The sequence below is a fragment of the Myiozetetes cayanensis genome, unplaced genomic scaffold (genome assembly GCF_022539395.1).
Source record: "Myiozetetes cayanensis isolate MyiCay16 unplaced genomic scaffold, myiCay2020 scf1, whole genome shotgun sequence".
Lineage (NCBI taxonomy): Eukaryota > Metazoa > Chordata > Aves > Passeriformes > Tyrannidae > Myiozetetes > Myiozetetes cayanensis.
In genome coordinates, this window is record NW_026086604.1 from 16,991,589 (window position 1) to 17,008,076 (window position 16,488).

At 36.5% G+C, this 16,488-nt stretch overlaps 1 protein-coding gene across 1 annotated transcript in view; it reads left to right on the forward strand.

Annotated features, from left to right (window-relative positions):
* The window catches only part of ANGPT1 (angiopoietin 1), a 155,088-nt gene that overhangs the window by 68,145 nt on the left and 70,455 nt on the right, over positions 1-16,488 (forward strand). The window contains exons 2-4 of the mRNA XM_050305783.1: positions 2,979-3,134; positions 5,995-6,116; positions 14,503-14,735. Coding sequence (XP_050161740.1) covers positions 2,979-3,134; positions 5,995-6,116; positions 14,503-14,735 — 511 coding nt within the window. The remainder of the gene's footprint in view (positions 1-2,978; positions 3,135-5,994; positions 6,117-14,502; positions 14,736-16,488) is intronic.

Sequence of the window (16,488 nt, forward strand, 5' to 3'; positions counted from 1 at the left end):
TCAGTGCACTTAATATAATGTCTCCAAAGAAGGGAAAGCTTTAGAAGAAACTCTATGCTTGGTCATAATGAACCTGTTAAATGTTGGCTTCCTGCAGTAAAAATAATAGGTGAAATCTTGGCCTATTGAACTCAATGGGAATTTTGGCATTATTTTACCAGGGTCAGTATTACAACCAATAAATCTGCTGAGCAAACCAAAAGAAGTGGGTGAATTAAGGCAGGGAAATTAATGTAAGAGAACCTCTACATTATTTCAGCCCTTCTTTGACTGCGTGAATAACTCTTGATACTCCAGAGATGTGCTCACAGAAACTATAGTGGCCATATACAGAACACCAAATATTTACAAAAGCATTTAATGAGTAATTCTGAAGCAGGAAAGTCAGTTTTGTTTTTATAATGAGTCAGTCTCAGATTCAACCTGAGACTGTTTTAGGGGTGAGTAACCAAGGGCAATTGCCCAAGACTGGATACGATGGGGACTGTAGCAATTGAGGACTGTTAGATGGCAATAATTAAATGAATGAGTTATCCAATATACCTCAATCTATGCCTTGTTCTTGCTACTCAAAACTGCTCTAGCTCCACACCATTGCAATTAGATCTTTCCATTGCAATCCTTTCTACAACGTGAGTAAAGTAACAGGCAAAAAACCCCACAAAAACTTATAAATATAAATGTCCTATCTTTTTTTTAATTGATACATGAAAACATCCAATTTATGATTTCTGATGCATAATAAATGTAATTACCACATTTTTGCATGGGTTTTCACAGGGCTTCATTACACACATGCACAGCGTGGCCCATGTACAGCAAGGCAGTTTCAGAAAGCTGCAGACTAACAAATAAAGCAATGAACAGCCACACCATAGACATACCATATTCCTCACATTGGATGTGAGGAAATGTGTGTGTTGGTAGCTCATCAGGAGCAGTACCGTGACTGGAGAGCCCTGTTTCATTATGAAGTGAAATCTGTGGGAGAAATTCAAACTTCTTGTTCAGATGTTTCAGAATCAACCTCCATATTCTGGACTTGGATATGGTAAAGGACAACCATGCAGTTTCTGGAGCTCATTCATAGAGCTTATTTACAATCCAGGGATTAAAAAAATTAAAATCATTACTACCTAGAAAACAAGCAGCAAAGGGTGTATAAAAATACATTATCTTGTGAGAAAGAGGTATACCGGTAAAATACTTCTGATCATAAAAGCATGGTATAGAAATGAGATGGAAATGTAAAATCTTCCTTGAACTAGTTCAATATCTATAACACTTGTCTCACAGTAATTAGCTAAATCAGAACACTAAAGTTACACTGAGTGGAAAATGATGACATCCATTGCAGACATTAATTTGGAACAGACAGTTTTCCTTGGCTGTTGAATCTCATCTAAATATTTATCCGAGTATTCAAAAATAAATTTTACCAACCTCTTAAAACACTCTACAGGTTTCCATCCCATAGTGGTTACCTGTCAATTCAATAAAATTTTTTGATTGTATGGAATTGTAAGACATCCACTTTAGTTTTGACCATCATGGATATTGCTTCTTCAAACTGGAGTCAACAAACAAACAAACAGACAAATAAAACATCAATAACTGTCTTAAACAGAAAATATTTTACATTGTGGCAGTGTCTTTCTTAGTAAAAGTGTTTATAAAACTAGTAGGTGGCCAAAAATGATCAAACCTGTAATAAGTATTTTGTGAGCTCTGCTGAAGTGGCTCATTAGAACATCTAAAAATAATGACCCCTAAGCACAGGTATGCTTATAGATAAGATGAAAGCAGCCCTTCTTATTAATCACACGGTATATCTGACTACTGGTCCTTTTTTCAGTCTTTAAATCAACTCCATCTGGTTCTTACTATTTAGTTGTGCAGCTAACGTTTCACAGTAAAATATGCTTACTGCTACAGAAGCAGGTCCAGTGTGATTAAATGTGTTAGGCAAAACAGTGGTTGCTAAAGTCTGGAATCAGCTAACCACAAAAAAACATGTTTGGTCACAAAATGAAACTGAGGACCAAATCTTCACTGGGTGAAAACTGGCTGAACTCCAGCTGATGTCAGTGGAGTACTGAAAATTATATTCTGGGCCATCTTTCTTTATATTAGTACTTTTTGAAGCACATCAAGCCAGAACAATGCTTGTGTAAGAAACAGTCTCATCATCCTGTATGCTAGCTCTGGGTTTATGGTCTGCTGTGACAGGGCAAAAACCCAATCAACTAGAAGGTAACAATCCTGCCCTATGTTAATTAAAACAAATCATAACAAAAAGTGCCCCTCTCTGGGGCACTCAGTTTATTCAAAGGGTCCTGGTTCAGATTCTGTTCAACAGACTGCCAAAACCAATATCAAGACAACAAAAGCAGAGGAGCAAACCAACTTTCTATATTGTTTGGGCAACAGCTTCCTTCTTTTATTGACATGACTGTGTCTCCATTTCTTTACAATTTTTTGGTCACAGTTAAACTAAGCTGCCTTCATCTCTGAGTTTGTGAAAATCTTTGTGGGGATCCAACCAAATAAAAATCATGTTGCTGAATGACTGTGAGACAGACACAACAAAACAAGGAAGGTAGGATATGGTAGTATCTCTTCTAGGAAGGACTTACATGTAAGTTATGTACAGGTAGGGCTTGGTGTTTCCCTGTGGTGTGCTTTGCTCTTTTAGGGGTTCATTTTGGAGCTGCTGTGATGCAAATGGGGTCAGGCAAGGCCTGCTCCGGCTCATGCCAGCAGGCCATGATACTTGGAAAAACATTGGGACTCTGGGACTGAAAGGAGAGTATAGTCAGGTCCCTATCCCAACAGTCATAGGGTCAAATGAAACTTGGGGTCTCCCTGAAAATATTAGAATTTTCACTTTTGACAAGAATGTCAGCTATGCATCCTGACATCACCAGAATGCCTAAACAGGTAAAAATACTACAGTTACAACCTTTTCTCTTTTACAGCTTGAGAACTACATTGTGGAAAACATGAAATCAGAGATGGTGCAGTTGCAGCAGAATGCTGTGCAGAATCACACTGCCACCATGCTCGAGATAGGGACCAGCCTCCTCAGCCAGACAGCAGAGCAGACAAGAAAACTTACGGATGTTGAAACCCAGGTATGTTCCCAGAGTGGCTTTGTAAAAGCTGTTAATTACAGAGAATGTTTCCAATTCTCTTTCCTTTCTAATGCATCACCACACAAAACATTTCAACACAGGACTCCAAGAAACATTACACACTCTGATTCTTGGTAGCAACAGCAGTGATGATTGACCCTTGTTATGTGTTTTCCTTTTGATTTCATTTGGTTAGTAATATTTAGTTCTGTTTTGTGTGTAAGAAAGGCAGAACTATCCAGGAAACTAAATCACCATTAGACTTTCAATAAACAGCTCAGCTACCAATTGTGAATGATACAAGTGTCAAGCTAAATAATGACCTTCAGGCTCAATCAAAGCCTTTGATCTTCATTTTTGTTTGTTGCTTTACTATTCCAAGAAAGTTTGTTTATTTTCTGCAAGTTGTTTCCAGCCATTTGAAAGGTAGAGTATGTTTGCAGCTTTTAGACTGTGGAGAGGGACAAGCATCAGTTTCTTTATAAAACCCTGTGTATTTTCTATTACAATAAAATTGTATAAAATCACATGAATTTAAAGAACAATCTCCATATAATTCCTGGCACTACAATCACTATTGTGATTTAAGTTATGCAAAGATAGGTACTTTTTGCTTTTTTAGTGCTTTTATTGTTTTAAGGTGCATATTTTTGTCCTTATTTTTGCTGACTTCCTAATGATTTTCATAGCATGTAGTGTGGTAGCAGCTTGTTTATTCTTCTACCATATGTTTTTCTTGAAAGATTTTATTTTCTGTTTTAATTTCCTTACTTATCTTTACAATATCATTATCAATTTTTTATGCACTCACATTAAAGTACATTGAGAAATAACAGTAATTATGAGAAAGAAACACACGTGTCTTACACATGTTTCCTGCACCTCTTCTGCTACATCTTGGATAATAGATCAATATTGACTTACAAGCATGGTGATCTCAAATTACCACAGATCTCTAAACATAGTATATTGATTATAAAAATGTTGGGAAAAATCTTTAACCCAGTATCAGCATAATATCTAATTGTTAACATAAAAGTTGAATATCTACTAACTGTAATATCATATATTCAGTAAAGGAAGCATAGGAACTCTTCTTACGTCCAAAAAGGACTCCATAGGTGTGAATGTTGAGTACTAATTCACGGTTTCCCCCTTTAAGAAGGTAAGGGACAAAATGTACATTGCCTCTGTCTCACTTTTCCTTTGAGGACTCACTTCAAGGTCACTTCAATTTCTGCCAGGTCCTTCTGAAACTGTTGTGATGTGTCCTGGTGCTTCCACTTTTGTACCCATCTTGAAAAACGTAACAGCTCCATATTTATACTCTCTAAATTTTTCAACTTCTGTACTCTTGAGAAAGAACAGCTCATGTTGCTCTGTGAATGTCAGTGATTTCAAACAAAAATAAGGTACTGAACTGAGCTTGAGAGCCATTCTCATTATTTTATGTCGTGTAGCAAATTCCTGTCAGGAATGCTATGGGGTCCTCAGCAAAGGAAAGACATGGACCTCTTGGAGTGGGTCCAGAGGAGGGCCATGAAGATGATGAGAGGACTGGAGCATCTCTCCTATGAAGACAAATTGAGAGAGTTGGGATTGTTCAGCCTGGAGAAGAGAAGGCTCTAGGGGATCTTACTGCAGACTTATAGTGCTTTAATGGACCTCCAAGAAAGATAGGGACAAATTATTTAACAGGGGCTGTTGTGAGAGAACAAGGGTTTTAAACTGAAGGAGGGTGAATTTAGATTAAAGAAAGAAGGTTTTTTACCGTGAAGGGGATGAAATACTGGAACAGGTTGCCCAGAGAGCTAGTAGGTACTCCATCTCTGGAAACATTCAAGGTCACATTGATCGGTGTCTGAGAAACCTGATCTAGTTGACATCCTTGATTATTCTTGAAGGATTGGACTGAATGACCTTTAAAGTCCTTTCCAAATCAAACTATTCTATGAATCTATGCATGAGAAAATGTTATGCAAAATCCTATGATGATGATGATTAATTCGTTTCCAAGAAAGGTCTGATAAATTCCATTAAAGAGACATAATTTTTCAGAAGTGATTGCATCTCAGGTGTTGTGTGCACACATATCCACAAAAACTATTTACACACTCCTTCAGACTCTGTGTAATGAATGACAATAACCCCAAAAAATCAACTAACATTACTTAGTATTTTTGTTTGCACTCTTGAAAACACTCTGCTATTTCTGCTTTTGAACTATTTTTGATAGAATCTATCCTCTTTCATCTAGTTAAGTCTTCTTTTGGTCTGATGTACTTTTTGAAACTTGTGCTGCTGATACTTGTGCTGATGCACCACTAAAGTGAAAGAGAATTGTATAAAGCAATGTTTAGGATCACAGTGTTCACCTTAAAAGTCTGTGCAAGAGTACAAGTAGTGATCACATATACAGACACCAGATTTCTACCAACACTGCAAAAGGGAGAACTCAGGGGAAAGCTAAAGTAGGAGTTTTATTTGCAGAACAGCAGAGGCAACACTTTGGCTTCAGTCCAAGTACTCCTGCACTTTTCTTGTTTAAGCATGCTTTGTAGGAATGCATGTTTGAGGCAAGCCTCTTGTTCTTTCCATTGAAATGAAGCTTATTTGGCAGTCACCTTGCCTTTTTCTGCTGGTCTAGTATTCTACTGTAAACAGGTTGCCAGACCATCAGCTGGTATATATCAGTGTAGCTTGATTGAGTTCATTTGCACCAGCTGAGTGACTGAGGTTAAAAAAGGATATAGAAACACTTTTTGAAAATCACTGAATCAGAATGAAATGGTTGCATTATGCTGCTATGACAAAACAACAAGGACAATATAAACATTAATGTTTTTAATTTATCCTTAAGGTGCTAAATCAAACATCCAGACTTGAAATTCAGTTACTGGAAAATTCACTGTCAACGTACAAGCTAGAAAAACAACTGCTACAACAGACACATGAAATCCTAAAAATTCATGAGAAAAACAGGTAAGAATGAGTCTTTTCACTCTCTGTTCATTACAAGGTAATCTGTGCATACTTTCTTCTAAGTAACTGATGGTATGAAAGAAGCAAATATTGTAAGTGGAAAGCAGATGTAATGTTTATGAAATGGCTAAAAGACCAAAAGGTGTGAACTTACACTATGTTAGCTCCTGTATGATAAATGTAAGCTGATTTTTACCGCTTTTCATGTTCACTGTAAGTTCACATCTTAGTTTGCTTCATGACAACTGGGTCATATGACCACAGTTCCTGCTACCAAAAAGGATAGGGATAACTTTTATGAGCACTTTCAAGTAGAAAAATATTAATACAAAATGATGAAATTTTCAACTGTCTTTAAGTCCATAAGAAACAGAAAATATTCAGTAGTTCATCTCTGATTTTAATGGATACAAATATATGACAAGTAGAAGGAGATCTCTCTCCTTTTAGACTCAATTGTATTAGCATACTTGTAGCCATACTCCATTTAAAGAATAAATCAGTGGTAAACATTCGGAGTTTATGTTGAAGCTGATGAAAAAATGTTTATCAGCACAACTTTTTTTGAATAGTAAAGTGTCAAGAAGCAGTTCCAGTGTTCCCTTTTTGTGGCACCTGAAGTCACTGGACTTGGCAATTCAGTATGTCAGAGAGCATGTGTGGTGGGTTGACCCTGTCTGGCTGCCAGACGCCCACCCAGCCACTCTCTCAGTGCCCCTCATCATCAGAATGGGGAGAAAATATGAAGAAAAAGCTCGTGGTCAAGATAAAGTCAGGGAGATCACTCATCAGTTACTGTCATGAGTAAAACAGCCTTATTTACTGCCAATTAATAACAGCATAGGATGGTGAGAAACAGAAACAAAGCCAAAAAGACCTTTCACCCCTACCTCCCCTTTTTCCCAGGATCAGGTTTACTCCTGACTCTTCTATCTCCCCCATGAGCCATGCAGAGGAATGAGGAATGAGGGTTGTGAATAGTGCACAACCCTTTGCTTCTCCTTCTTCTTCCTCATGTTCTTTCCTTTCTTCAGCATGGTTCTTTCCCACAGGCTGCTCCACATGGGCTCTCTGCAGCCTGCAGCCTACTTTTGGACATCACCTGGAAAATAATCTGCTCCACCATGGTCTTTCCCACAGGCTGCAGGGTTCTATCTGCTCCAGTGCCTCCTTTCCTCCTCTTCTCTCATCTTGGTGCCTGCAGCACTGTTTCTCTCACAGGGGCTGCCTCACAACTCCTGCTGCCAGCACCTGGGCACTGGCACCCAGTACAGTGGGAAAAGCCATTCCCCTTCCTGACTGCCCTTTGAGAGATTCAATGTATGCAGCCTCTGTAGTGGACAGGTGTGAGCAGGGAGGACACGGAGGGCTTTCACTCCACAGCCTCACTCTTGGCTCCCTTCTAGAAAGAATAACCTTGAGGTCAGTCTGACTACGACTGTGGTTTCTATTTCCTCTGTCTACATTGACAATGAAATAAGGTAAAGAGCTTTAAACATGAGGCAGATACTGAAGCATCTGATACAAGTTTTAGAGGACTGTTTCAATTGAGATCAACCAGTTTGTCAAAAAGTGAAGTGGGACCCCTGTGCTGCTGGACAAGAATCAGCAACTGAGGCAGAAAAACCTTGCTCAGGGCTATATATGAGGCAGACTAACACCAAGGTGGGCAAGGAGCTACAGAATAAAGAAGGCAAAATCCAGGTAATGGTAAAAAATAGAAAATACTGTTACAAAGAAATGTATTTGTTAAGTGCATCTAGTTGCAAAGCAGTCACTATTGCTAGTGATTGTGAAAATCAATTTAATGTGTTTAATCTAACAACTGTTCATAACAAATAATTCCAACAAATATAATTCTGGACAAGTTGGATTACACTGAAAACTCTTAAACTCCATAGATGTCCCTTAAACAACTGGAAATATAAATAAACTAGCATGGGATTAGCTTTGACTTCAGCCATCTCAAAACTAAATAATTCACCTAATATATTTATGTGGGCTCTCCCTGTAATCCACGGAGAGGGTGGGTATGGGCAGGAGGCAGTTCATTCTACATATTTTACAAATCTGTATCAAATTGGGATTAATCCAAGCATTAGTTAAGTTTATAAATATTTGTACTTTTATCCACTGAAATCTGGTTAACAAGAAAATTTTGTTGGCTGCTCAAGAGACTGAATCTTGTATAATTAATAATTTGAATTTATTTTTTTACCTTAGTAATGTATCAGAGTATAAAGCCTTCATGTCAGTAAACAAATAAGATTTACTTGAGTTGACCTTTGACTTGGCTGACATCATGATGAAATGGTCCGTGAAAAGTCAGATGAAAAGGAGGACTATTTTAAAAAGCACACCTTATTCTTTCTCTCAGAGGTATGGGTATATGTGGATAAATGCAACAGCATGTGGAATTCCATCTTGCAATGAAGCAAGAACCTGGCATGCACTGTGTAGGTTCTTTTACACTCTCCTTGGGAGTGATAAAATTAGGGAGAGGGTAGTGTTATGATTACACTAAAATATAGATCATCAGCTCTTGTATCATCATCTGTTCCTAATAAAGAACTGTGTAGTCTTGGTCTTGCAGGTCCTGATCTTGAAATCAGTTATGTGTGTGTCACGTTCACTGTGAGACAAATCTTGGTGACCTCAGCAGATACTAGGTTTGTGGAAATCCCAGTGATTTTAGCTTGTTTAAATTTAAACAGTATTTACAGATTACCCATTGGGCTATGTTTAGTAGCTATTTGCAGTTAAATTCTCTTAATCCCTCTCCATATCACTTTCACATCAATAAAATATTTTATTCACATTACCTACATGGACTGTAAGCTTTTTTGGAAAGGGCCTTTCTTTAGCAGTAGATTTATACCACAGTGGGAACTACTGTAGGAACTATTGTCATTGCAAGAATAATTGCACAGATGGTGTACTGTGAGCTGATAATTTCTTTTTCTGTGCTAAAATTCCTCTATATAAAATTAAAAAAACCAGTCTAGTCACTTTCTAAGAACTGGATTTTGAATGAAAGTAATGCAAACTCTTATAGTAACAATAACTCATCAGTGAGGTGCTATAATAACTTGTATATTATCATTAAATAAAACAAACACTGCCTATCAACAAGGGACCAGTGCATGCTCTTTAGACTAGAAATATGTCTATTCTTGGCTTCTCTTTTTACTTCCTGTCTGTGCTGGGAAGAGGGTCTAATTTTTTTTCTTTTTATCCACTGAAGTGAAAGATTTTCCATGGCATAAGTAGAGTCACATTTACCCTAGAATCATGTTTCTATTGAGTGCTCTCATGCCATAAATAATTTAGTTTTGTGGGTTCCCACCCACTATAACGTAAATGATGGTTTCTTCCATTGCCATTTTTTTCTCCCACAAGAGCTTTCTAGATCTTATTTTGATTTATTCTTGAAAGACTTCCCTGCTTAAGGGCTTATAAGCCCCATTTTTTTCCCCCAGAGTGTACCAGCTGCATTTAACTTACAGTGTGTCATTTGTTTCAATATGCAAGTGTAAAAAACCCTCTTTATTTACTAAAACGAAACAAATGAGGGAAAGTATAATGGAATTTTGGATTACTTTACTTTTCCAGTTACTTCCTTTGCCTTGAGAAATATGGGGACACATATTTTCATATTTCTTTAAACTGATCAAACAATATCAGACCACCAAGGTAAGTATGAGTGATCAACACCTAACAATACAGGGAAAAATTCACTTATCTAAAAGGAAGCACAAAGAAGCTGTCTCCATGAGAGAATAATGTTCTTGCACTCAAAAATAAACATTGAAATCAGACAAACATGTTTGTCTTCCCATACATATACAGTAAAAGAAACCCACATATTTATGGACAAATAACATTTTTCTAGCCTGATATTTTTTATCTATTGAATAGTTCAACCAAGTATATGTTTTATCTGTATATTTAATACATCTTGATTTTTTAAAAGATTATTTTAGTGAGAAAGATGTCCATGTCTAAGATCTGATCTATATCCTGTTCTCACATGTCTAAACTGAGGCCTCTGAAAACAAAGATTAAAAAAATCTCTTAAACTCCTGTGGTCTGGAACGGATTAGTGAATAAACTACCTACCTTATAAGGCAAATTGTCTAAACCAGACTTTCCTTCCTCCCTGGACAGCTACCAGAGTGCTTCCTATATGTTCTACTTCATCACCTTTCAAAATGACAACAGCTTTTACTGGAAGTCATTCTTAGACTTCTGTTTGGGTGTTCTACCCTCTCCAGCATTATTAGAGGGCTTTTTCTGAATCAGTTGGACATAGCACAGTTGCACCAGGCATTCCATGGGCTTATATCCTGACAAAGTCGAGACATTATTTGTATGGTCAAAAACAGATTCCTAGCCCCACCAAAATCACTACATTAGGCATTGAGACATAGTTATTTTTTAGGAAAATTAAATTTGCCTGGGTTTGGGGTGTGCATGTGCGTGTTTGGTTTTAGTTTGTCTTCTAGATAGTGACTCCAAAGAGTCATTGTCCAATGGATAATATTGGTATTTACTCATGTTAATAATATTTTTTCTTCAAAACTTCATTCTGTTCCCCAAAAGACTGATTTATTTCCCCAGACTAAAGACGACAAATATAAACCCCACATATATATGCATGTCTTTATACATATATATAATGTGTATTTATATGATGCTTCTAGTGATTTCTTTTTTTTTTTTGTAGTTTTCATGACAGTTTCATCTGTCTAAATCAGTAATATTTTCAAACATCTGTAAATTTCAAACATATTGGAAACATATAGGAATTTTAGGTGTGTGGGAAAGGCATACTTACTGCAAAAAAGAACGATAAATTTTTATGGAAAGTGTTATAAAAGTATGTTTCAGTCAGCCTTTACAGATTTTTTGATTCATTGACATAGGGACAACTTTCTTTTTGTTTACTTTAATATTTTGTGTCAGCAATAGTCATTAATGAAAGCTAGAAGAAATATTTTCATTTTAACTCCGTCTTCACAATGCTTCTTTAAAAAATTGAGAAAATATAACTACTAAGCACTCAACAAAGTTACTTCTTCATGGCAGTTATCTATTAGAAGTTGTCTGATCTCACAGAAAAGAGACAACATAGTGGTCTTGCAACTGTTAAAAAGAATAGCTAAATATCTTTGTAATCAGTTTCAATCTGTTCCAAGATTTTTTTTATGAGATTCCTAGAACTTTTTTTTTTTTTTTTTTTTTTATTTAAATGAGCTATAGCAAGTATTAATGTAACAATACCAATGAAAAATTCTGGCCACATTGGAGACAAAAGCCCTAAGAGCAGCTTTTCTCACGCTGTTTAAGGATTTCTTCCTTTTGGAACAGGCCAGTTCAGAAATCCCTGATCTATGTGAAGACTTTCCTTTTGTTCATTTGGAGCTTTGACCAAAGGTTTCTCATTGATTCTTTGTAAAACAAAATGAATATTTTGGACTTTTCCCAGGAATACAGGGAGTGGTCCTATTCTCAGGACTTACTTTTATCTGATATAGATTTATGGATATAGAAAGCTCATTGCATAAATGCATATGCATTCCTGAAAATAGCTTAGTTTTGCAGTTTATAATAACAGGACTTGTAATCTACACAACAAACTGTAAAGGAACCAAATGCTGTGACACTTCCATCTTTCCACCACATGTTGACACACCACTCAGAAATGTTAGGATGTACTATTACTAGAGCTGTAAAACATCTGCTTGCTGTCTGTCTGTGTAGATGCCAAGCTGTGAAGCTCTAAACATTGTCAGCTTCTTCCTTCTTGCTCTACATGGCCAGTGCTGCTGCAAATAAGACTGTCATCACCATGGGTTCATTTACTGTGGTCTTAGGAAAGCCACAGGGGGAAATAAATAATGCAGTGCATAAATTGTGGCTGTCAAAGGCTCTTTCTTTCACATGAAATCATTCAGATATGGAAATCATTTAGTTGTGGACATGCAAATAGAATATTGTGGAATTAAGGAAATACATTGTACTGTACTAAAATACGGACAAAAATAAAGGGAACTTTTTTGTCTTTTCTTACTATATAACTCTAAAGCTATATTCTAGGTTCCAGAATGGTATATTCTCTTACACTGATAATACACAACATTTCAGTGGACTGTGAGCTGTCAGATTGGGATGTGGTCCCACCTAGCACCCATTCTATTACAGACTGTGCCCAGGACCCACCTTGTTCCTATGCCAAGTGCATTGATATAAGTAGTCTATTAGAAAAGTTAAAATCTAGAGTAATAATGAGGATTTCAATAATTTCTTTTAAAAAAGTGGAAAGAAGTGGATAGAACTGATAAATATCAAATGGAACACTTTTTTTTCAAATAATACTTTTTGACTAAAACCAAATCCATCTGAACATTTTTGACCCCTTCTGCCTAACTAAACTACATCTGACCTTCTGCATAACAAAGCTCCAAAAGTCTCACACAAATATTCTCAAAAAAACCTGTGTGAATCTAGAACATGGTGTTTTATGTTAGAAGTGATGAAAAAAATCAGCCACAGGTCTGATTAGGTGTTAAAATAATTTATAGTCTTTGGCTTCAAAATCCATACTTTGTTTCAGATTGTAACTTTCTACCAACTCATTCCCAAGTCTTGTTATGCTTTTTTTACTAATTAACGAGCCTTTTAAAATGGGATATCATGTTCCCCTTTGTGTTTCGCACCCCATGAAAAATGCCCTTCCCATCTTTTCTTTTATTTTACTCCCTTTACCCAGATGCTTCTGTTCCTCACAGAACTAGATATGTTGATATTACAAAGTATGTTTACTTCAGTATCTTTGTAAATCCCACATTTATAATATTTCAGGACAAAAAAATATTTGCTGCTTGGTTTGTGGGGGTTTTGTTTGTTTGGGTTTTTGAAACAAATAAACAAACAAAAGAAGTTTGATCTTACTCTAGCTTGCATAGCAAATCCAGAACCTGAATTCAATGTTTGCATTGTTATCATCTGTAACAGCTCATATTAAGGCCCTATGATACCGAGTAAAAACAACTCCATATGGATTTTATTATATTCTTCAGTTAGCTTAAATGACCTGAAATTATGCAGGCATTTTGCCACTGATCTATTATCCAGAAGTAAAAACAAAGGTGGAGGGAGAGTGCAAATAAATAAAACCTAAGACTGACTTGAAGAGGAAGCAGTTTGCTGGCAAGTTTGTAACCACCAGTTGGTTTGTGGGCATGAGAAACACCTCTTTTGGAGTATACAGTAGAATCCCTGAAGAGAAAGTAGAAGAGAGATTGAATTACTTTCTTTATCTAATATTAATAAAATTTTTCTGCTAAACTCCCACCACAGCATCAAAGCACTGTCATGAAAAAACTTTTTGTTCACTTTTGACAGATATTAGCTGTCCTTTCTGTTTACAGCACCTCTATTCTTTTAGATATAGATAAATATGTCTTTGATCTTTGTAAATTGTACAGTTCAGCACAGGACAGAGAGGGTAGTAGAAAAAGAATATTAATCCAGAGAAAGTGTTTCTATGCATGTGTAAAATTATTTATAAAAAATTGATGTAATAAGGTTGTGTAGTACGATGCTCAACAGTTTTCTGTCTGAGGAGCCTTTTGTGGAATAATAAAAGATCGTTGGGGTGTGTAGAGGAATACATACCTAGACCCAAGGAAAACAAGGGAATCTTACATTAAAATGCAAATTTTGTGTTTACCTTTTGAGAAAACAGTACTATTCTTAATGTGAAAGAAGCTACCACTCATCTGGAGTGCAATTCTTATCCCAGCTTCACAGACCACATCAACTGGTACTTTCATTATGGGTTCCATATCTCTTGATGGTCCTTCATAACTCCCAGTGCTTGTCCTCCATTCAGTGGCAAGACCCTTCACAAGCTCTTTCTCATTTTGCCCCTGATTTTTGTCTCATGTCATATTGGCCCATCCATATTGCTCTTCAATGCCCTGCTCTTCTCCCTCCTCTGCCTATCTTAGGCTTTTGTGTCTGAGGTTTTACATACGAGTATGTGGGTCCCTTCCAACTCAACATATTCTGTGATTCTATGATTCTGTGATTCTGTGTTACTGGCCATATGCTCATGTCCTTAGATAAGAGTAACACCTCCATATGCAGTTACATGCACTTTAAGCACTATAGCACTCAAGCATCACAAAATGGAATCTTAGATACCAGTCGTATTTGGCTGCTTGACAGAGAAAATCAGTGGGCTGAGTTACTAGATGTGATATATTTAGAATTATTGAGTTAGGTAGTGAATTATACCTCAGAAAAAAAGTTCTGTATTTTGTATTCTTAACTATTTTGGCTTGAAATAACACCTACTATTTGTTTGATTTCATTTTAGCTTTCTTGAGCACAGAATTTTGGAAATGGAAGAAAGGCACAAAGAGGAGCTGGCCACTTTGAAGGAGGAAAAAGAGAACCTACAAAGCTTAGTCACACGACAAAGCTACATAATCCAGGAACTAGAGAAGCAGTTAAACAAGGCAACAAGCAATAACAGTGTCCTACAGAAACAGCAACTTGAATTGATGGATACAGTTCACACTTTGATCACCCTCTGCTCCAAGGAAGGAGGTAAGAAAATATCATTAAAAAAACATTAGAAGTACTAGGAAATTTCCTCTGAAGTAAGTCCTGAATTTCTGCAAAGGCTTATTCCTTAAGGAAAGTTTATTAATGAGCTTATTCCAAGAAAGAAAAAGACATTTAGTTGAGGACAAAAGAGCTGATGAAAGCCCACAAATCAAAGAGAGTTTTTGCTGAGGCTGACCCTTATACTAACAGCCATATTTGATTTTTTAATTTAATGTCATTGAGTTATTTTACTTTGTCCATAGCTAGGCCATAATTCCATTGACTTCATATTAGCCATATTGATTTGTTGCTCTGAGTATCTGTCTCCTTCTGCTGGGAGTAATACAACCGATGGTGGATGTTAATTTTACAGATGCTATGCCTCATTTACTCTAGTCTTCCCATACAATCAATGGAGAGAACATGATAAAAAACAAAACAAAGTAACTCAGAATTTTTTACATATATATGGATTCTAATGTTGATGACCTCAGATTTAGGCACTTACCGTGCTGTAGGAAGACATCCAAAATATAAATATCTTCACTTGAATGAGATTTTAGTTATAATAAGGGATAATTTTTCTGTCTTCTGCTTTGCTGTGTTTTGTTTGTGTATCAGGCACATTCCAAACTGTTGTCTAAAATTGGCACTCAAGAAAACCCTCTCAGACTGTTTGTTTAGAAGTCAGACATTATTTACTCTGTGAACCAGGTGTACTGGTAATCATTTTGTCAAAGTGCACACCATGACATCTCAGCTACAATTTATATGTTTGCATGCTATGATTATTCATTTTTGTTTCTCACCATCCTGTTACATATTCATGACATTTCCCAACACTTATTAACATATATATGAAGACTTATAAGGTCTCTGAGGAGCTTCACTGAGTGTCTCTGGGGGTCTTTTCTGCCTGGAGACCCCAGAGTTCCGAGTGACTGCTTTATGAACTTCTTTAAGACAATACACCTGGTTCTGTAATACCCCTTCTTTGTTTGCTTGGCTGCTTACATTCCTTTCTTTGCTGTTTCTTCACTTTGCTTGTCTGGATTCTTTAAATTGAGGCACAGTAATTTGCTATGGGACATTCTGTTGCAAGCACTACTAGTACTAGTTCTGTTATGCCTCAAAACTCAAAAGAATAAAAATAGAAATAACATCCTTTGAGAGAAAGTGTTGACAAAGACTCTAGGACAATTCTCTTCAAGTATACCTTTCTTGGTAAACAGTTTTCTTCTAGCAACATAGACAGAAACTCAGGTAGAATTTCAATTTTCAAATACCAGAGACATTGCAGAGTGTCTTGGGAAAGAAATTCCTTTCAACAGAACTGTTCAAGGGAGATGAATGAATGGAGACCACTGTAAAGAATGGAAATGAGGCATTAGGAAGGGGAAGAATAAATTAGTAACTATGAAAAACAAGGCAAAGTCATACAGAAATGACAATATAAAAACCCTTCTGAGAAAGGGTACAGAGTAAACTTAGAGAGAAACTGCAGTTGTGCAAGTTGTGATAGTCATTCAGAGAGTGTGGAAGCATGGATGAAGAAGGTCGATAAGAGGTTAAGTATCAGTAGTCCAAAGAGCCCAGTATATTTGATCACTGTCATTTTCTCTAAGTGCCATAAATTATCTAAAAACAAACAAACAAAAAACCCCCAAAATCCACAAACAAAACCATCAAATAATCAGACCATCCCATCCATTGAAAACTTGTCACCTTTGTCATTATTCAATGCTCTGTGTAA